We start from the raw sequence: 23345 nt of genomic DNA on the forward strand, positions 1-23345 counted from the left end.
ACTACTAACTCAAACAACAACAACAACAACAACAACTACTACTACTACTACTACTACTACTACTACTTTTGCACACACACGCACATGCAGTGTCTCTGGACACTAAGGTCTGACATGAACAGCAGTCTAGTTGGGGTGAGTAATGGGGATAACGAAGAGGCATGAGGCAGGATAGAAGTCAGCATAGCAGGGTAGGGGTGGAGGAAGTAGCAGTGATTTTGAAAATGAAAAGTGGTTCAGCTCTGATTAAAACGGCATCCTCTGCTCAGTTGTGGGTGCTGTTTGTCTGTGACAAGCTCACAAGCTTCTTGTAACTATTACTTCCCACGAAAGACTTAGTACAATACAAGGTATCATCTTCCAGTGCGACCTCCTTTTACAGACCAATTATGAGTTGCATGCCAATTTGGAGTGATGGGGTGTGCATTTTGTTGATAGTGTCTGGAAGGGACCAAAGGACAAAAGGGTTGATACTGGGGGCCTTCATCTTGCTTTCCCCTCTCCCCTCGTATGTGTCATCTATGTGTACCTTCATTCCCCCTGTTCACAGGATTGCACCATAGTCCAAAGAGGAAAGAAAATCCAAGAATGCAAGACACTTAACCAACTCACTTATCACAAGGACAAGAAGAAATATGATCATTTGCATCCTGTATGTATATGTCGGTGACATTTTCTGTGGCTAAGATGATGTCGTTCTCTGTAGCAATGGCACCCTCTTCCTTTGTGCCTTCTACATCAGGACCTCTGGGCCACTCAACTACACGTGCTCCTCTGGTGATTGGAAACACTCCTCCAACTATATCCCTCACACCTATTTTGGGAGAGTCAGCTCCCCATCCACTGAACTGTCAATCCCCAGCCCCCAACCAGGGAATCAACACTCTCTGTCAGCGTTTTTCACTAGAAAGGGGTCACTTGGGATGCACCTGTCCGAGGATTCTGCTGCTTTGCATCCCGATACCAGCCAGTGACTGAAGGAGCCACAGGTTGGTGGTCACCTGACCTGATTCAGAACCAATGTCTTTTGATGTCACGTCCTTGCAATTGGTGGCAGCTGATGACCCTGGGGCATGACCTGCCTCTCCTTGGTCTTTTCTTCTCCCTTCCCCCACCCCGCCATAGAATACCAATAATGTGATTCTCCAGTGGAACTATAGCAGTTTCTCCACCTCCTTCCTGAGCTGTGACATCTATTTTGTGTTTCCCCTGCTTTCTACATTGGACTCCAAGAAACTTCGTTCTCAGGATTGCGAATCCATATCCTCCATGGCTATTGGTGTTGTTGTTTCTTTTTTTTTTTTTTTAAAGAATATAGCTGAATATGACAGTTCTTCAGGCAGAGTTCGCACGTACACTCCAGACTCTGTCTACAGTGAATACATGTCACTCGATATGATTCTGGAGGCTGTGGCTGTTCGTGTCAGAATGTGTCTTGATTTTACACTTCCTGATAGTGAAGTGTCCCAGACCATGTTGTCTGCATTGATTTCTCAGCTTTCCCACCCTTCCTCATTTTGGGTGACTCCACTGCCCACAACCCTTTGTGGGGTGGCACTACGGCCACTGGCCGTGATAAAACTATCTAAACTTTGTTCACGGAGCTCGATCTTTGTCTCTTGAATACTGATGCCCCAACACACTTCAGTTTGGCATATGGGTCTTATTCAGCCTTTGATCTTTCCATTTGCAGCCCCGATCTTCTCCCTTTCATCCACTGAAGTGTCCATGATGATCTGTGTGACAATGTTTATTTTCCGAGCATCTTGTCTGTCCCTCACCATCCCTTTCCTGAGCATGCATCGAGATGGGCTCTAAACAATGCTGTCTGATATGGCTTTGCCTCTGCAATTGCCCATTGCACCTCGCCAGGTGGAGGTATCATTGCAACTGTACAGAGTACAACCACAGCCATTGTATCAGCAGCAGATTTAGCGATCCCCTATTCGTTGGGATCCCCCCGTTGGAAGACAGGACCACGATGGACGTCAGGAATCACCGTGGCCATTAGATATCACATACGGAGAACCTCATTGCCTTTAAATGGCTTCGAGCCCATGTCTGCTGCCTAAAAAAATGACAGAAACAAGAATTCTGGGAACGATATGTTACTACCCTTAGTGCACATACCACCCCTTTTGCAGGTTGTTCCACTCATCTGTGGATACAACTCCCCCTCGGGTGTACCTGGTGTCTCCCGGAATGGTGTTGTCGAGAATGACCCAGATTCTATCACCGATCATTTCGCTCTCTGTTTTGCTTGAACCTCTGTGTCTGTGAATTAACAGCCTGCATTTTGTATCCTCAGACAGTGGGTGGAGCAAATTCTCTTAACTCCCACTACACTTTCACTTTCCATTCAGTGAGTGTGAATTCATCAGTGCCCTAGCCCTTTGCCCTGACACAGCTCCAGGGCCAGACTGCATCCACATCCAAATGCTCAAACCCTATCAGTATGTAGTCAACATCATTTCCTTGTCATTTTCAACAATATCTGGAGTGAGGGTGGGTTCCCACCTCATTGGTGAGAAAGTTTGATCATTCTGGTACTGAAACCAAGTACGCACACCTTGAAATGGACAGCTATCATCCAATTAGTCTTACTTATATTCTCTGCAAGTTATTCAGACGTATGGATAGCAGGTGGCTGTTTTGATGCCTTGAGTCTCGCATTCTTTCTCTCCAAGGGCAGTTTTCACCAAGGAAGTTCTACTGATTGTAGTTTGGTCTGCCATCTGGGCAACTTTCGTGCGGTTTCAGCACCTTATCATTGGCTTCTCTGACTGGAAAAAGGCTTATGATACCACATGGCATCATCATGTCCTTGTTACCCAACGTGAGCAGGCTCTCCAGGGCCCTCTCCCAGTTATTGTGTGGAACTTCTAGTAATGAGATTCCCTCCAGGTTCAAGTTGGTACTTTCCACAGTAACCCCCGTATTCAAGAGAATGGGGTCCTGCAAGGTTTTGTATTGAGTGTCCCATTTTTATTGGGGCAATCAGTGGGGTAGATGCCACTGTGGGGCTTACAGTGTCATCCTCCCTGTCCACTGATGATTTTTGCAATTACTGTTGCACCTCCTGTGTGGGTGTTGCTGGATGCCAAACGTGCAGGGTGCCATAGGAAAGGTGCAGTCCTGGGTTGTCACCCATGGCTTCCGGTTTTCAGCCACCAAGACGTGCATCATGCACTTCTGTTGCCATTGCACTGTCCATTCACAACCATAACTCTACCTCAATGACCAGTTGCGCAAAGTGGTGACGTCTTATCACTTTTTTGATTTGGCCTTCAATGCCAGTTGGCATGGCTTCCCAATCTTCACCAAGTTACGTGAATGTGTTGGTTGCACCCTCACTGCACTACCTCAGTAACATCAGCTGGGTCACAGACCGCTCTACACTTTTGTGGCTTTACAAAGCTTTTATCCTGTCCCATCTTGATTATTAGAGTCTAGTATCTGGCTTAGCATTGCCTTCAGCATTGTGTGGTCTGACTTGTGCCAGGTGCCTTGTGGGCCAACCCTATGAACAGTCTACTTGCTGGGGCTGGGGTCTTTCCACTATCGATCAGGTGCCAACAACTGCTTCTCAACTATGTGATACACATTTGTTGCTTCCCTTAGTTTCTGAACTACCATATCCTTTTCCCTGGTAGGGAGATCCCTCTCCCACAGCAGAGGCCCAGCACTGGAGTCATGATTGTATGAGAACTGCAGTGTCTTTATTCTGAACTCCAACTTCTTACACTGTCACCTCTTGTCAGGGAGCAATCACGTACATCCCCGTGGTGTCTACCCCATTCTTGGATCTGTCTCGACCTATCCTGTGGACCAAACAGACCCTGTTGAACCGATGGTTTTTGCTCACCCATCCCTGGCCTTGCTTGATGTGTTTCTTGGTTCAGAAGTAATATGCACTAGCTTTACGGTTGACAGAAGAACTGGTTTTGCCTCCAAGGTGCAGCGAGCAACATTTCGTGTTGAATGGATGTAATGTATCCACTGCAGAATTGGTGGCGATCACTCAAGTCCTCCATCACATTCATTCTCTCTATGGCAAGAACATCTTAATGGGCGTTAATTCCCTAAGTAGTCTCCAGGCTATCGACCAATGCTGCACTTGATACGCACGGGCTGTGGCTATCCAGGTTATCCTTTCTGATCTCCATCAAGCTGGATGGTCAGTTACCTTTGTGTGGACCCCAGGTGACATTGAGATACCAGGGAATGAACATACTGATTTGTTGACCAGGGTAGGTATCAGAATACCGATTTTGGAGATGGGGGTATCAAGACGTGACCTTCAGTCAACAGTGTGCCGTCAGTTGCGGGAGGCTTGGAACATGGATTGGCGTGACCTGGTCTCTCCAAACTGCAAGCAATAAAGGGGACTACAGCCATGTGGCATCAATCCCCTCATGCTTCTTGCAGCAAATCCCCTGTCTGTCACCTTCGTGATGGCCACACTGGGGTGACCCATGGCACATCCTACAATGTGAGAATCCATCCCACTGTTGGTGTGGTGACCCTCTGATGATGGCCCACACCCTACAAGGCTGTCCTAATTTGGCCACCTTCTGACGAAACCTTCAACTTGGTGACACATTGCCTCTAGTACTAGCAGACGATGCCAAAGTTGCTGATCTGGTTTTAAATTTTACATATGGTGGTGATTTTACTGCTCTTTGTGAGGTAGGCTACATGGACCTCTTTGACTGCTGTAGAGATTGGAGGACCTTCACCTGCTCCAATCCAGGGGCTCCCATGGCTGCCCCTGCTTGGTGATGTGGCCTGGCTACTGCCCTTCCCACTTTTTAAATTCTTCTTCATCTTCTTCTTTTACATCTGTCATTGGCTTCCAGTATTGTTGTCATTGTTCTGCTTCTTGCAATTTTATCAATTTGATGTGCATTGCAAATTTTCCCATGCTAATGGGGGATGAGGAAACACCAGTCAGATGCAGAGGGTATGTCTCCCATCACATGACTTGTCTCGGGGGCCTCAAGCTACTTTGAGTGGGCAACTCACCCACTTTCACTCTTTTACCCCAGTCTCTCTTGTATTTGGTTTTATTGATTCTCAGTTACAATTAGGTTCATCAGAATTTGTCTTCTGTATTCTTCCTCTCTGAGGACTTTTCCCAGCTTGATGCTTAAATGATGAGGGTCTGATGACCTTCCAGTTTGATCCCATCACTCCAATCCAGTCTGTTTCTGAGCAAGGTTGGGAGAGTAATTTCAGTCTGTGAAGTATTGGCATGTTTGGAGAGAGCCTTCTTGTCACTGTAGTTGCAACAAGCACTGGTGGGTAGGCTGTATGGAAGGGACTTTTTGGTGTTGAATGAGGGGGCAACTGTCAGAGTGGAGTTATTGATGGCGTAGATAGGTTTGATGTGGATTGAGGTACTGAAGTAGCCATCCTTGAGCTGGAGGTCAACGTTGAGGAAGGTGGCTTGTTGGGCTGAGGAGGACAGGTGAAGCAAATGGGGGAGAACATGGGGAAGTAGGTTCTGGAGGAATGTGGGTATGTTGTTCTCACTCTTGGTGTAGGTAATGATGATGTCATCAGTGAATTTGAACCAGGTGAGGAGTTTGGGATTCTGAGTGGTTAGGAAGGATTCCTCTAAATGGCCCATGAATAGGTTAGCATAAGGTGGGGCTTTGAGTGTGCCCATTGCTGAGCCATGGATTTGTTTGTAGATGACGCACTCATAGGAGAAGTAATTATGGGTGAGAATATAGTTGGCCATGGTGACCAGGAAGTAAGTCGTAGGTTTAGTCAGTCAGTGGTTGGGGAAGGTAGTGGCAAGGCCATGGACATTGGGGATGTTAGTGTAGAAGGAGGTGGAATTGACAGTGATGAGCAGGGCACTGGGTGGTAAAGAAACAGGGTTGTAGAGAGTCAAAGGAGGAAATAGTTGGTGTCTTTTATGTAGGAGGTTGGTTAGGGATAAAAGATTGAAGGTGTTTGTCCACAAAGGCAGAGATTCTCACTGTGGGGGCACGATAACCGACAACAATCGAGTATCCTGGGTGGTTGGAAGTCTGTAGTAGATAGGAGTAGCATAGTGGTAAGAGGGGGGGGGGGGGGGGGGAGGAGTAGGAGAGAGAAGGGGGGGGGGATTTCTAGATGGACCTATGGATTTGAGGTCGGACTGGAGAACCTGCTAGAATTCTGGAATGAGAGCACTGTGGTAAGGCATGTATGTGGGCATATTTGATAGCGGGCAGAGTCACAACGCCAAGTAATCCCTGTGGTTCATAGCCACAGTGACGGAACATTGGTCAGCATGTAGAATTATAAGGTTGGGATCAGTTTTTAAGTGGTTGATTTGCAATGCTTTCTGTGGATGTTAGGTTGGATTCCAGATGGAAGGATTTGGGGAATGAGGAGGCGGCAAGGTTTAAGGTTAGGGAATTCTGGAAAGTTAACAGGGGATGATATGAGGGCTGTGAGGGTGAGTCATGATTGGCTGCAGGAGTACACACAGTCAGGATGTGTTAAGTATTGGTTTTTGATTGAGTGTGAATTATAGGGTCATTGGGGGAAAGTGTTCATACTATAAGAAGTGGGAGAAAGAGAGAAGGTCTTTCAACAAGCCTGTTGTGACTGAATTTCAATCTGGGAGATGGAATGCAGGAATTTTAAATTTGAGAGTAGAAGAATTTTACAGAGGGAGAGCAGAGCCAGAGATTGGTAATTTGTTGCTGTGAGCATTTGGGAGATTTTATGGTCTAGGCAACAACACAGGAACAGTACGTGGGGAGTGGATTTTGGCTGGGGATAGAGAAACTTTATGGCATTGGTGCAGATGAAAGGAGCAACGATTCATCGTGGAGGATAAAAAAAATGTGGAACAGTACGTAAAATTTTATGAAAGTACATGAGCAAATCAAAAAACAATGAAATTATTGAAGTTCAGGGAAACAAAATGAAACCTGAGTAAATAATGCCCACAGGAAAAATTAAAACAAAATAAAATTGACAAGAGAAACTTACATGACCAGTTAATAAATGTCTTACAGTTCAAGACTCTTCTGGCACACAACACAAAAGAACACTGGTTTTTGACTCTATGTATCCGCTAGGCTACAACACATGACATCACAATGTACAATAACATGAAACTGCCCGGAGGCCATACAAGGTCGGTAGTGTAACTGTCCAAATCTTGAGGGCTGCACAATAAGTAACAGTTGACAGCACGGCGCAGACTCAGGCCAGGAGGCTCACGTCACTGTAGGTATAGATAAGCATATACATCACTGATGTTGCTGCCGCTGGTTTTGAGAAGCGTGTGCAGCCGTTGTTGTAGACGTGCTGGAGGCCAATGTTGGAGCCTCTGGTGTCAATCCCCCCATATGTGGCCAGCGAGCCTTAGCCCAATGCATCTCTGAAGAGAGGCAGACGCGAAAGGTAGTAGTAACTGTGGGTTTACCACACACCTCCACTTTTGCGGTAGGTGGGAGTTTTGGGCGGAGGGAGGGGATGGGGGGGTCTACTGGGCCTATCCCCACTTTGTAGAGAGAAAGTGGTGTGATCTCCATTTCTTCCACCCCACCTCCTCCTTACCCCCCACCTCAATGATTCAGACTCCAGGAGTTCCGGTCTGCGGGCACTTGGAAGTAAAGCTGAAAGTAGCCTGGCCAGCAGTGGCTGCATGGGCTGGGCAATGGTGGAAACATGGGTGAATTGGTGGGCAATGGAGGCAACATCATGACAATGTCTGGGCTCGGTGGCCACGCCAATGGTGCACCTTCCGGAGGTGTCCCCAGCTCCGCCAACTCAATGTGAAGTATTGGTCTGTCCCAGGGCAGGGAAGCTGGGGGTGGTGTTGCTGGTGCGAGGCCATACGCTCGCCCTCTGTGGCTGTGGTGGCCTGGAGCAACTAACAGAAGAATTAGAGGGTGGGGGTGGAGGAGGATGGGAGGAGTGGGCTCAAGGATCAGCTCCTATTCCGCAGTAGGGTGGAAAAATGGGATGCAGTGGAAGAACTGGGGAGAAAAAGACTGGAGGATGTGGTTGCATAACTGGACCTGGTTCTGGTGTCGCTTGAAGGTCCATTCTCTGGTATCAAGTGTAGAAACCTGTTGCCCTCATTGGGAATTGGTTCAAGTATCAGCTCTTCTTGCATCGAACAACGGGAAGACGGACTGCAGTGGAAGGACTGGGGGGGGGGGGGGGCGGAAGCGGAGGGAGCAGGGGTGTCCACTTGCATAACCAGAGCTGGTTTCGGTGTCAGGTGAGGGTCCATTCTCTGGTATCAACTGTAAAAACCTATCACCCCTATTGCTGATGAATGGTGTTTGGGAACCACTGGGGCGAGGAACCAGGGGGCTAGGTACAGACAGCAGTAAAAGTAGGAGAGAATGGGATTGATGTCCACATAAGAGTGCCGATGGGCTCTTGTCACGTAACGATGTTGCCCAATATCAGCTTAACAAAAAATGTCAGGGTGCCTTCCATGTCTGAACGAACCTCTCTGCCTCTCCATTTGATATGGGATGAACAGGAGGTGAACAGATGTGCTTCACTCCATTCTTAATGCAGAGATTCTCAATTACCTTTGTTCGAAATTGTGGCTCATTGTCTGTCACTAATGTGCACATGAGGCCCTCAGTGGTGAAAATATTAGACAGTGCCGTCTCTGTATATTCCGCCGTGGCTGTATGGCAGTTAACAATATATGGAAACAGGAAAAAATAATCAGTGACAGTGACAAACGTGGTATTCAAAATCAAGATGCACTCATTATGAAGGTTTGTTGGGTGTTGGCCAAGGCTAAAAAAAACCGGACTTGGTGCTACCTGTTGTTCAGCAAATCTGTTGCATTGACGGAAGAGGCGCTGTATATCTCACTCCGATGCCTGGTCAATAAGCAAGTTGCTGAGTGAGCGGCTTGGTCCTTGAAGTGCCCCAATGCCCCTGGTGCAGCAATTGTAGGAATAATTGTCGTAAGGCTGGTGGAATCACAACATGTGGTGTAGTTTGGTCTGTGGTTAAAAGGATTGCACCGTTGACCAGAAGCAAATGGTTTCACAGCCCATAGTAATGCCTAGCCAGTCGTTCTGGCCACTCCCTCAAGGTGAAGGTGTGTACCTGTTTGAGAACTATGTATGCCTCTGTGGTGACAGAAATGTGGGCTCCTGTAAAGGGAAAATTGTCCACAGCTTGTTTCACATCGTCATCCAGATAGAATTTCCTCTCGATCGAACTTATAGTCTGGCCAAGAGCATCCACATTTTGTGTGCTAGGATGAGCTTCTGAAATGGATTTCAAAGGTATATCTTTAGAGGAACAATGCTCAGCATTGGAGCCAGTGAGCGGTATGATCTGGGAATGAGCTGTTGGGTTGGACAAAGAGACTGTGGGCTTATGGTCTGTTACCTGACGGGACTTGATGCCATAAAATAGGACATGAAATTTCTTCAAAGCGAATATAATTGCCAGTGCTTCTTTCTCAATTTGAGAATTGTTAATTTGTTCAGGGGGTGAGGTTTTTGAAATATAACTGAACCATCAGCCTTTGGGTGAGAGAAGTCGGCCCCCATCCCATGGTCTGATGCGTCTGTTGCAACCACTGTCTGCTTCCTGGGTTGGAACATTGCTAAACAAGGTGCTGAGAGTACACACTGTTTGAGCTCCCAGAACACCATTTTACATGTGGCTGACCACATGGTAACCAATCCTTCTTACACATGTGGTATAACGGATGTGCCATCCAAGATGCCACTGGAATGAATTTTCTGGAATATGTAATTTTTCCCAGAAAGTTCTGGAGCTACTTGAGGTTTGTCAGCCAAGGCACGGATGCAATCGTTTAAATGTGTTTCTGCAGTGGTAACATACCTTTGTGAGAAAGGACGTGCCCTAAATACTCCACTGAAAGCTAAAATTCACATTTGCTGAGACTGTACTTTAATCCTGCCTCACACAAAATGAAGAAGAGTTACTTCAGGTTCGCTAAATGCTGCACGGTGGAACTTCCTGTGATGAGTGTCATCCAAATAGTTAATGGAACCCTGCACATTGCGAAGCAGCCGTTCCGGGGACGTCTGGAAAGTTGCTGGAGTACTGGAGACCCCAAAGGCCAACTGCTTATATTTGTATAAACCAATTGGTTATTAATCACCAGTATCTTCTGTGAACATTCATCTAACACGGCGGTGTGCTACCTTTTAGCGTACCTGGCTCACATTGGAAGAGGAGTATATTCGGGCCACATACGGTATTACTTAACACTAACGATAACTGCTGGACCAATGAGGGAGTAGCATCATGTGGTGGGAGTTTCAATTTCTTTTAGCAATTGTGTGATAAATCTCTCTTCTTGGGCCACATTGATAACAGAAGCTGCAAGTGCGTTTCACCAAGGTCAATTTTGGAGAAGTGTCCACCAGTTAGCTTTGTGTATAGTTCCTCAAGCTTTGGAATGGGGTACATGCCCATGTCAGCTTGAGCATTCACCATGACATTGAAGTCTCTGCAAAGTCTGCATTTGCCGGGTGGTTTCTCGATGAAAACCAGAGGAGTAGCCCACTGACTCAATGATATAGATTCTATCGCAACCATTCCCTGCAGCCTGTCTAATTCATTCTTGACTTGGTCCCGGAGTGCCAGGGGAACCTGCTGTGAGTGAAAAGAGCAAGGACATGCCAAAGGTTTCAGTGAAATGTGAGCTTCAAAATTTTTTTCTTTTCCCAGGCTAGAATTAAAAACTTCGGGAAATTAGGAGGAGAGCGTGTCCAGTTATAGATGAGGAACATTCTCTGAGACCAGATTTACTGTGTCATTGATGTAAAACCCAAAAGATTTAAATGTCTCTAGACTGAAGAGGTTTACAGTGCCGGTGCTGTTTTTGGCTGAGAAAGTTATGACCATGGAATGCATTGCCATTGAACTAGTGGATTTAATATGGGTGCCCTTAATTGTAATATATTTGAAAATTTGTGAGACTGGTGGCTGTACCTGTAAAGACTTGAAAGTTGAGTGTTTTACCAGCCACCCATAGAAAAATAAGCAGTTTATCAGAGGAACCTCCCTGAGTAGATGATACGACAACATTAGTGTCCATTTGATCTTGTGATCGTGAGACGGGAATGGCTACGTGATAAACAGATGTGAGGTGACCCTTTCTTGGGCACTTAGTCCAATCTGACCACCAGAACAGATAGTTGCCTGTAGCATGTGTCTGAAAACAGTCCGGGTAGGACAGGTAAGACTGTCACCACCTGTGGCAGTGTGAGAACCACTGTTTCTGTGCGGAGACACTCGCATGCAGTTGTTTGTGTACTGCATTGATATCACTGCTGAATCCTCCATGTGTGTGGGTTCACTATTTATAGCAGCTATGTCTGTCCAGGATTCTTAAGTGGTGTCCCACTACTCGTGTGACTTAATAGGACTGTGCTAAATCCAAAATCTTTTGTAATGAAGGGTTATCAAACTCTAAAGCTTTTAACTGAAACTCTTTACTGCATACTGTGTGGACAGTCACGTGTCTAATCGTGCCTTCTGCATAAGATTCTTTGACGACGGGCATAGAAAACTGACATCAGCGACTTAGTGCCTTGAGCTCAGCCGCCTTAACCCTGGTGGGGTTGACTTTGTTGCTTGCAGCTCTGGTAAAATTTAAGGTGAGCAGAAATCTGTGTATGGAGTTACATTAGGGAGGCCAGCTTTCATAACAACTGAAAAGTTTGCAGTAGAATCCATGAGAAGAAAAGGGAATCAGTAGTATCATCTTCATTTACCTTCAACGCCGTCACAGCCTTTGTTCATATGCATCCCATTTGTTCGTATGAGTCCTACTCTTCAGATTTTTTTCTTATACGGTGGGAACAGCAAAGGATGGACTGTCAGCTGCTTGCAATACTCTGGCCAGGTGGTCTTCTATACACTTTAGATGTTCTTGTGGTGAGCCATCAGCTGTTGCAGAATAGCAGCAAGAGATGGATAGACCACGGTGACTGGAAAGAAGGAAGCAGCGGTGGCCATTCAGCACACAGTCTGTAGTTCACAGAAAAGTTCACTGTCCTAAAGCAACAGTCGAGTGCCAAAATTCGCACACAAGTTTTGACAGTTTGAACGAAGTTGTGTCTGCTGTCACCAGTTGTGTTGTGGTACACAACACAAATGAACACTGGTTTTTTTTATTTTTTATTTTTTTTTTTTTTTTTATTTAGTAGGCTGCAACTCATGATGGCACAATGTGCAATAATGTGAAACTGTCCGGAGACAGTGCAAGGTCAGTAGTGTAACAGCATCCAGATCTTGAGGGCTGTGCGATAAGTAACAGTTGACAGTGTGGTGTAGACTCAGGCCAGGAGGTTCACGTAAGCTTAGATATAGGCAAGCATAGGCATCTCTGATGTCTACTTTTGAGTTGGGGTGCAGTTGGTGTTGTAGAGTCACGGAGGAGGCCAACGGTGGAACCTCTGGTGTCAACCCCCACATCCACAGCTTGTGAGCCTTAGTTTACTGCATTGTGTAACATCTGTGGTTTGCCGGCATGGCCAATTGCATGTGGTGGCAAGCACAAAGGTAGTGGTAACTGTGGGTTTACCACAAACACAGAATCAAAAACATTGTGTTTCTTTGTATTTATATCATATCTGTACACAGGGGTTTGCCAAAGAAAAAGTTGCGTGATTTTAAAAATTCCTAGAACCATCATGTACCCATATATGTGTTCCATAGAAATTGTGCTGTACAGTTTTTTTTTTTTTTTTAGGCTGGATTTTGACTAGAGTGCCTTGTGTAACTTTGGTATTCTTCAATGCTTTTTAGCGACTTGGTGGCAATGATTCATAATCAAAGTAAATGGGCAGGTAATTTGGTTTATTTGGCATTTAAGTGTTGTTTTTCAGTCAGTATATTCATTTCATGTACAAGACTTATTAATTTTGTGGAGCAGCCATGTGTAGTTCTGTTTGTCATTCCATACTACCACGTTATCACATTGGCCATCTGAACATTTATTTGAGGAGTAGTAAAAAGTATGTCTTTTGCTCGTGTGCCTGTTATGTAGCAAAATGTTTTACTGAGAGGTGGAAAATCTTGGTGGTATTCTGAATATAATATGCTTTTCTAGTCAGTGTCTAAAGCTAACAGTTAACTTTAATGTATTATGTATTCCATACATCATATTAACAGCCCTTGCTTTGATATGGATTATGTCAAGTGAACAAAAGTCTTTTATGAAGGCTGGTACCTTATATTCCAGTGTAGAATTTATTGAGTGTGACAGCCCCATCTTCTTAGTGATTCATGTAAAGTATTCATTAAAGAGGATTGTTTCTGAAGTATAATCTACTCTTAAAGATATCTGCACCTCTTCATATCTAATTTGACCAGTCTCCTCCTGTATTAAAATCCATATTGTTTTAATTTTGTTGCCAGATGTGGCTGTCATCTTCACAAAATTTAATTGCTTTGATATCTGGATTACTTGCTTCACTATTCTGCAATACTTTTTGTAATGTGCTACAGTATCAACATCAGAGATGCTCTTGACTGGTACATGTCTGTACCACTGGTCAAACGAGGTTCAGAGAGATTTTCTCAGCTTGGTTTGATGAATCTTAAATCCTCAAATTGCATACACACAGTTCATTGCAGGGTTACTATAAATTATTCGTTTGTTTTCAAAGTTCTATATTTTCAAGAGTAATACATGTGCAAATATGATAGGTGCATGAATAGAACTGTAAACTGACTTGAGTGTGGATTGTGCCTACCAGTTGGCATTAAGAGTGCAATGCCTTGAGAGCAAGAAAAGAGTTTTTGTTTGTTGTAATATGCAAGATGTTAATCTTTTACAATAGTGCAACATGCATCCAGAAGGAATAATGTAATGGAACCACCATGTAAACAGAGCATTGTGAATTAGTATTGTCTCTGTAAACAGAACAGAACCAGTCAACCAAGTGTGCCAGATGCAACCATGCAGAGGGCGAGGGGAAGTTACGTATGCAGTTCAAAAATTCAAGGGTCCACACAAGCCACAAACTTTCAGTACTGGAGCAAACAGTGTGGAAGATTTTACAATGGCATGTACATTTCAAACCATACTGTCTGCAGCCCGTGCCCCAATTAAAACTGGAAGATTATTACCAGCATCTTCAATTTTGCATCACAATGCAGGAAGGACTTGACGATGAACATTACGCCTCTAAGCTAATATTCAATGATGAAGCAACCTTCCATATATCTGAAAAAATTAACTGCCACAATGTGAGCTGTACAGTGTCACGGACAGACTTTTATGGGTCATTTTTCTTCTGTGAGAAGATAGTGGCCTCTTACCTTAATATGTTGAGGTTGTGGTTGTCTCCACAACTGAATGTTGAGGATTTCATCTTGCCCCAGCATTGGAGCATCAATGTTCATTGCTACCTAAATGACAAACTGTCACGTCATTATATTGGGTGTAAAAGAGATGATGATGCTGTGGCTCTATTCCCATGGCCCCTCAAGACGCCTGACCAAATGCCTTGTGCCTTTTTCCTTTGGGATACATTAAGGACTGTGTTTACATATCCCCACTGCCAAGAATATCGGAACAGACCAGAGAATGCATCAAAGTTGCTGTGATGACCATTGACAGCATTATACTACATAAGGTATGGAATGAACTTCGTGATCACATAGATGTGTTTTTCTGTGACCAGAGGGGTATTCATAGAACATTTGTAAAGCGCTTCAATCATATTGGTGCATGTAATACTTTGGAAAATATTGAACTTTGAAAACAAATGAGTCATTTATAGTAGCCCTGTAGTGTTTCTTATTAGTGTTAGAATATTCTGACACAGTAAGGAATGCTGACATTTTCCCCTAACTATTGTTAATGATTTGATGGAGAAATTGCTTGTGACTGCTGAAAATTTTTAACAGTCCACTTTTTGCATGGATTCAGTATAGTGGGATAATTACTTGCTCAGACTCAATACTGTTTCAATCCGAACCTCTTGTAGCACTCGCTTTCTTTCTGCACTCCTTTCCTAAACAAGATGCTACCCTGTTATCTGTAACCTCTTGTATTTTACCATTCATGGCAGTGCCTTAAAAATTGTGAAAGGTTAACAACATAAATATATAACCTTTTTTAAAGACTGATGTGTAATAGCCCATCTGAGAAACTAAAAATTAAATCAGAGAAAAGTCTTAATATGTTACTCTTTTGTGATTTGTTTTCAGTGTTTTCATTTCGTTGTTTATTATTATTTTGTATGTATTTCCAGACCACCGACATGGTTATTCACAATTTCCTGCACAAAAGATTTCCCCCCATCAAAACAAAGGAAAACATGTAGATCAAGTGGACAACTCCAAATTTGCCTCAGAGACTGTGGAAAGTGAGGTAAATTTATACTGTACATCAATAAAGAGAATATTGTTGTCATACATTGAAGAGCCAAAGAAACTGGTACACCTACCTAATACCATGTAGGGTCCCTGCGAGCATGCAGAAGTGCCGCAAAACGACGTGGCATTGGACTCGACTAATGTCTGAAATATTTCTGGAGGGAATTGACATGAGGGATCCTGCAAGGCTGTCCATAAATCTGTAGGAGTACAATAAATCTGTAGGAGCACAAGGGGGTGGAGATCTCTTCTGAACAGCACATTGCAAGGCATCCCAGATATGCTCAATAATGTTCATGTCTGGGGAGTTTCCTGGCCAGCAGAAGTGTTCAAACTCTGAAGAGTGTTCCTGGAGCCACTCTGTAGCAATTTTGGATGTGTGGGATGTCACATTCTCCTGCTGGAATGGTCCAAGTCTATCAGAATGCACAATGGACATGAACAGATGCAGGTGATCAGACAGGTTGCTTACATATGTGTCACTTGTCAGAGTCTTATGTAGACCTATCAGGGATCCCATATAACTCCAACTGCACGTGCCCCACACCATTACCGAGCCTCCACCATCTTGAACAGTCCCCTGCTGACATGTAGGGTCCATGGATTCATGAGGTTGTCTCCATACCCGTACTAGTCCATCCGTTCGACACAATTTTAAATGATGGCTGCGAAAGCCCATATCAATAATGTTTCATTGAATGTTTCGCACGCTGACACTTGCTGATGGCCCAGCATTGAAATCTGCAGTAAATTGCAGAAGGGTTGCACTTCTGTCACATTGAACGATTTTGTTCAGCTGCCATTTGTCCTGTTCTTGCAGGATCTTTTTCCACTCTAAGCAATGTTGGAGATTTGATGTTCTTCTGGGTTTCTGATATTCATGGTACACTCGTGAAATGATCTTACGGGAAAATCCCCACTTCATTGCTGCCTCGGAGATGCTGTGTCCCATCCCTCATGCGCCGACTATAACACCATATTCAAACTCACTTAAATCTTGATAACCTGCCATTGTAGCAACAGTAACTGATCTCTCAACTGGGCCAGACACTTGTTTTATATAGGCATTCCCAACCGCAGTTCCGTATTCTGCCTGTTTGCATCTCTATATTGGAATATGCATGCCTATACTAGTTTCTTCGGTGCTTCAGTGTATTTTGTCAGTAACTTTATTATTAATAAAGAATAATATTCAAATGTGTGAGTTTTGATTAATAGAGACAAGGTTTGGAAATTGCATTTATTGCAGGGGTTTTTTGTATGATTTTGTCATATTTGTACAGTTAATTTTTTGCTTCTATCTGTAAACACGATGGCAATGTTTGATTACACAGCTGTTTAACTATGCAATGTAATGTGATAATTTACTACTGCCAGTTGAGGAGGTGCGTGGTTTGTGTGGGAAGGATTTTTTTTTTTTTTTTTTTTTTTTTTTTTTTTTTTTTTTTTTTTTTTTTTTTGTGATGTCTTTTCACTCTTGTATGGTGACTTACTGATGTTTTACATGTGGAGCATTAGATCTGATTAATGTATTGTAGTCTAGAGTAGTATTGTCATCTCAGCACACTGCCAAATGATTCACACATTTGGCAAACATCTGACTGAAAATGGAACAGGGTGAGTTTGGTTTCGAGAATGACATTTAGTTATGCAAACAGCTAAAATTTGCATAACGAGCAAAACAAATTGTAAATAAAATGACACTCTTAACGAGTGATGTTTCATGTAACAAGTGGTGTCCTTCACATGGGGCAGGGGAAACATTCAACAATATGAACAAATTTCACAGTTGGCACTCGAATATTGTAATGTAATTAAGTGTCGGAGATAAAGTTTATCTCATGCGAAAAGTACGATGCCCACCGTAAAGAGTTAAGGTAACTTCATTATGTTGCCAGAAAATGTGTTTAATTTATTTAATTATGAATATTTTCTTTTATGATAAATAAAGGATTCGTTTGAAATGTTAAATGTTGTATATTTATATGTATTTATTTATATGTATCTTTGGAGTTTATTAAGGTCAGTAGACCAAAGAATCTGCAATGCAGGAATGTCTGCAGTTTCCGGGCACATGTTGGCTTGCCCGCCACTTCTTTGTCGGGATTGGAGGGAGATGGACATGTTTATGTGACCAGTACAGTATAATGCATTTAGCGTATCAATGTTCATAGTGAAAATGTTGTAGTTACTAAACAAAAAGTACGAATAAATATAATTTTTAACTGAAAGTATTTCGGATCCGGTAGTGTTTATTTCAAACAAGAAGAAAACCCAGGCCATGCTTGTTGGAGTAATTATTTTTGCAGACAAAACTTCGAAAACCCCTAGACAAACGAGATCTGCAGTTTGTAATCTTTCAGCAGCTACTAATAAATAAGTCTTGCAGAAATTGTGCTGGAACTACTCATATTATTCTCAATTACAAACACGTGGCGCGAATGTGGTCCTACCACAATATACCGCGTAAGATTCCACAATCATTCAGTTATCAAGAAATGAGATAGGTAACAACCAGTCCCGACAAAGAAGTGGCGGGCAAGCCAACATGTGCCCGGTAGTTGCAGACATTCCTGCATTGCAGATTCTTTGGTCTACTGACCTTAATAAACTCCAAAGATACATATAAATAAATACATATAAATATACAACATTTAACATTTCAAACGAATCCATTATTTATCATAAAAGAAAATATTCATAATTAAATAAATTAAACAATTTTCTGGCAACATAATGAAGTTACCTTAACTCTTTACGGTGAACATCGTACTTTTCGTATGAGATAAACTTTATCTCCGACAGTTAATTACATTACAATATGAACAATGTTTTTAGTATGTACTGTAGTCTGGGCTTATCACTCTTTCTGGTAACATCTTAGTGCAGCTTGTGATCTCATATTTTTCTAAACTTGTGTTAAATTGTGTGCGTGCGTGCGTGTGCATGCATGTGCATGCGCTCAAATTTTAATAACTTTCATTGAAATGTCACCCGAAGATAAAGCCGCAAGAATACGACCATAAGAAAAATAAAATGACCTTAGAAATGAAATGTGAAATTGTTGAAAAATGTGGACAAGGTGTGAGGGTTACTGATTTGATCCACAGATACAATTGGTTTATATCGACTATTTGCATTGTTCTCAAGAACAAAGACAAGATTAAGGAGAGGGATGCTTCCAAGGGGGTGACAGGAGTCATATTCTGGATGATGTTGAAAGGTTGCTCCTTGTATGGTTAAATGAAAAGCAATTGCAAGGCAACACTATTAACGAGAACATCATTTGTGAGAAGGTTAGAATGACTTTCACCAATCTCGTTGAGATGATACTCATATCATAAGTGGCCAGAGAAGTGTTTAAGGGAAGCCGTGAGCAGTTAGAGAAGTTTAAGAGAAGAGCTGATATCCCCAGCATTGTGGAGCACGGCATAGCAACCAGCTCCAACACAAAGGCAGCAGAGAACTTAATCAACAATTTCAAGATGCTCGTAGATTCTGTGGTTCTCTGCCACAAAAGGTGTTGAATTGTGATGAGATGGGTATGTTCTTGAAAAAGATGCTGAAGCATACCTTTATAACAGCAGAGAAAAATGCATTACCCAATCACAAGCCAATGAAAGACCATCTTACACTGCTATTCTGTGCCAACGTGAGCGGCGATTTGAAAATTAAACTGCTTTGCATTTATCGTTCAGAAACTCCATGAGCCTTCAAGAAGTATAAAGTCTAGAAGAGCAGTTTAAATGTGATGTGGAGGTCCAACAACAAGGCTTGGGTGACATGTGATCTTTGCGATTGGGTTTGTGAAGTGTTTGGTCCTTCGGTGAAAAAATATTTGCTCGAGATGAATCTGCCGCTCCATGTCTTCCTTGTTATGGACAACACTCCTAACCATTCTCCAGGCCTACAAGTCCACCTCTTTGAAGAATTTAAATTCATAGAGATCCAGTTTCTGCCTCCGAACACACCCCGTTACTCCAGCCTGTGGACCAGCAGATTATTTCTAACTTCATGAAGCTGTGCACTAAATCAGTCTTTGAGCATTGCTTACAGTTGACTTAAGCTACCAATCTCACTCTCAGAGTTTGGAAAATATCACTTTAACATCGTTGCCTGCATTGAGATGATCAAAAAGACATAGAAGGGGGCTACTAAGAGAACACTCACTTCAGGTTGGAAGAAGCTTTGGCCGACTGCATTGTCAGTTGTGACTCTGAGGCATTTGAGTGAGTGAGTGCCTGTGAAGTCTATAATCAATGAGATTGTGTCTTCGGCCAAGAGCATGGGACTCGAAGTGGATAAGAATGATGTCAATGAGCTTGTGGAATATCTCAGCCAAGAAATGACCACTGAAGAGCTTATTGAGTTGCAGTGGGCTCCACAGCAGGAAGTTATCGAGAGGAGTTTGGAGGAGGAGGAGGAGGAGGAGGAGGAGGAGGAGTAGGAGTAGGCAGTAGGCAGTAACAGCAAAGCAGCACTCTTCTGGCACAAATAAGAGAAGTGCTGAAAGCATGGGAAATGTGTATAAGAAGTTTAAAACTTTACAGGAATTTCTTTGAAGAGAAGGAAGAAGACTAAGGAAAATCAAATGACTCTAGCGTGAACTACAAATTTGTGCTACTTTTTGGGAATTCCTTGCATCCTTCCACGAATGATGATTTAATAAAAGAATACTTGGTACCTATAGATTGATATTTGTGGCCACTTGAGGCAGAACAGTTTCATAATATGCTGTTGTCAAACATGACAATCATGGTCGCATATTGGATATGGTAGACAACATTCAGAATCAGCTAGGAGATACTTGTAAAAGTTTGCTGCATAGCCTCTAGTGGTCAGAGGAAGTGTAGAAATCAACAGGCATGGGCTAGCTAGCCATTTTTATCAGATTTGTAAACAGTGAACTTGACGTCAGAAGAGAGCACCTGGACTCACTAACAGTGAAGACCTCAATGTGTGGATGTGTCGTTCTTAGCAGTGTTGAAGAAAGCATAGAAATTGTAGGTTTATCATGAAATTTATTATGGTTTCTGTGTCTACTGAAAGAGTGCCAGCCATGTTGGGGAAATACATCAGGATTCCTAGTGCAATGGAATGAGAAAATGAAAAAAAATTTCCAGTAACCAATGAAATCAGAGACGCTCACTGCATGAATCACCAGGAGAACTGATGTGCAAATTATGTCACATTGCAAAGAGTAATAAGTAATGGTGTCTGTACAGCTAATCATGTACAGAAGCATTGACTTAAACACCCCCAGTTTAAGAACTTTTTTGAAGATATCAACAATCAGTACAGAAGTTTGCCTTATTACAGTGATGTGGCTTAGTTGTCTTTTGATTGAAATAAATAGGTTTATGGAAATGAGTAATGTTTTTGTGTATTCTTGAAGTGACAAAGCCATCATGGAAAACTGATACTTGTATTCCTTGCCAGTACAACCAGCCATTTGTTAGCTTCGGGGTAAGAATCTCTTGATAACACATTTCATTGACCGTACACATGCATTTAGCATAAAATTATTACTTTTGGAGAATCATTTGAACAAAGGAAATACAGTACATCTTACAAAATTATCTATGTGGAAGGACTCTGGTATTAACAGAGATTTAGAACGCTATGCACCTACTGTATATAATTTTAAGGAAAAATTCCATTTTCATTTTAAGAATGTGACAATGACAGAGGGTGGTTTTTTTTTCTCCTTGCCACATTCAGTGAATATTAATGACATTTGTGCTGATATGCAGTGTTAAGTAATTGATCTGCATTACAATGGGAAATATAAAAACAAACTTAGTAACAAGAAAAAATGTCTTGGATCTCTACAAGCATTTCCCATGGGATTCATTTTCTTGTTTGCATAGGATGGGTGCAGGTGCAATAATAACATTCCATGTACATATGTGGCCAACTGTTTACAACAGTAAAGAAATATAAAACACATTTGAGAAAATCATTATCAAACTAACATGAACTGAGTACTATGTCTGTAATACACCTGAATGCCTGCACCAAATATAGGAACTCTCGTAAAAGGTAAAAAGAGCAAGGTGATTGAGAGTTTATTAAAAATATTGTATTTTCTGAGGAAATAAAATGAGAAATATGTACCCACTTAATAATAAAATTATACAGCAGTTGTATGTTTTGTTTGTTTGTTTCTTTTGTAGCAATTAAATCTTATTTACAGAGAGACTTACATGTTTCTGTTTGAAAAATGTATTAGCCTGAAAAACATGCAAGTCTGCATACGGCTCCATACTCCCTATCCTATCCTATCCTATCCTATCCTGTGCTGTGATGAATGAGGGAGTTGAGTACTCACTGCCCTTATGCCTGCACTGTCTGTCTGCTTACAGAGCAAGTTGGCTGTGAAGCCCTGTGCTACAGGTGGCTTCATGTTACATTATTAGTGTGTGAAAGGCATCATCTTGTTACCTTGTAAATAGCACCAATTATCTAATGTGGAAATGTAGGGACATTACACACACACACACACACACACACACACACACACACACACACACAAAATGATCATCCCATTTTCCAAACCGTTGCAATATTAGTTGAAATACCAAATTTGTGTTTGAGATAAGTGTGCTCCAAGTACTGAGCCAATCTTCCTGATTTAATGATACCGATGTTTCTCTTAGTGACTTGAGGTGAATGCCAGAAATGTTCCATAAACAAGGACTCAGCAAATTACTTCCCCCAAACCCTGTTCCATAAGAGTTATTTGAAAAATATTGTTATTTATAATGTCACGTACATGTTTCATTTGGGACTTTATAAGATTACTTCCATGTTTCCATTTTTTTGCTCAAATCACCAACTGCTGTATAAATATGAGCTACTGTTAGATACAAACATAACAAATAGTATTAATTTCAGTATGAGAATGCAATTTCCTGTGAACACCTGTGTTGTGGTTTTAAAATTGTCTGAATAGTGCCTTATGAACACAAATGTTATGATGTTTGGGGACAGATAGACGATAATAGTCAGAATGACCTCATACCACAGATTTTGGACACACGATTTCCATTTTCAAATAGAGAATGGAAGATTACTGTGCATAGAGTCAGCAACAGTAGCAGACTGAGAAAAGTTAGTGCTGATAACTGTATAAAATATATTCTTGTGAATGTGCCTTCAGTAAGCTTTTAGTTTGGTTAATATCTACTAGTATTAATCAATAGTTTTGTAAGTTCAGTCCTTAATTGCACCACCTTGTGTTTAGGGTAATGTGTTGTCAAGATTAGACTGCAGAAATTTTTGGGATGATTGGAAGTGAAGGACATTTTCAGATGGGTAACTGACTAGGATTAAAGCAAACCATTTTATATCATTTAAATATCAGACTTTGCCATCATTTTATAAACTACCTGGTGGAAATACTACCATCAAAAGCAGTTGTTTGTTTCAGTCAGTACTATATCTTTGTGATTATTAAGTTACACTTCAAAGAAAATGCCTGCCAGACAGTGAACAATCAGTACATTTGTTATAAATATTCAACAGTAGTTCTGTTTGTTCTTGTATTATTTAGTTAAGCATTGTCTTCTGTGCTTGAATTTGGATTAGTGAGTGGAGAATTTCAACTCTTTTTCCAGCGTGACAGTTTGCAGGCATACAATGAAGCTACAGCAAGTTCTGCAGGGACACCACAGATTGTAATTGAACCACCTGGCATAGTGCCTGATGATAAAATGAAACCGAATGGTTCAGCTGTCATTGATGGCTCTGAAGAAGAGACAGGCACTAAATCTGGTATGTTCTATTATATCTATACATTGTTTCCATTTTGTGACAAATTCATTGACAGCTGCTATTACCCCATTTGTGACTTCCAGGATTCTGAGCTGCTTTATTTTGTTGCAATTTTGGTATTGTGTATAATTTTTTTGTTTGCTGAAATTAACTTATTCTGTTGGTAACCAACAGCCTTATTTCCTGTTAATGAGAAAAGAAGG

At 42.1% G+C, this 23345-nt stretch overlaps 1 protein-coding gene across 1 annotated transcript in view; it reads left to right on the forward strand.

Moving 5' to 3' along the window:
* LOC126183859 (constitutive coactivator of PPAR-gamma-like protein 1) overlaps positions 1-23345 on the forward strand; it is a gene marked incomplete in the record, with an annotated part of 245865 nt that overhangs the window by 76644 nt on the left and 145876 nt on the right. Inside the window, 2 exon segments of the mRNA XM_049926151.1 lie at positions 15243-15361; positions 22986-23142. Coding sequence (XP_049782108.1) covers positions 15243-15361; positions 22986-23142 — 276 coding nt within the window.

The sequence above is a fragment of the Schistocerca cancellata genome, chromosome 4, assembly GCF_023864275.1.
Source record: "Schistocerca cancellata isolate TAMUIC-IGC-003103 chromosome 4, iqSchCanc2.1, whole genome shotgun sequence".
In the NCBI taxonomy this organism is placed as follows: Eukaryota; Metazoa; Arthropoda; class Insecta; order Orthoptera; family Acrididae; genus Schistocerca; species Schistocerca cancellata.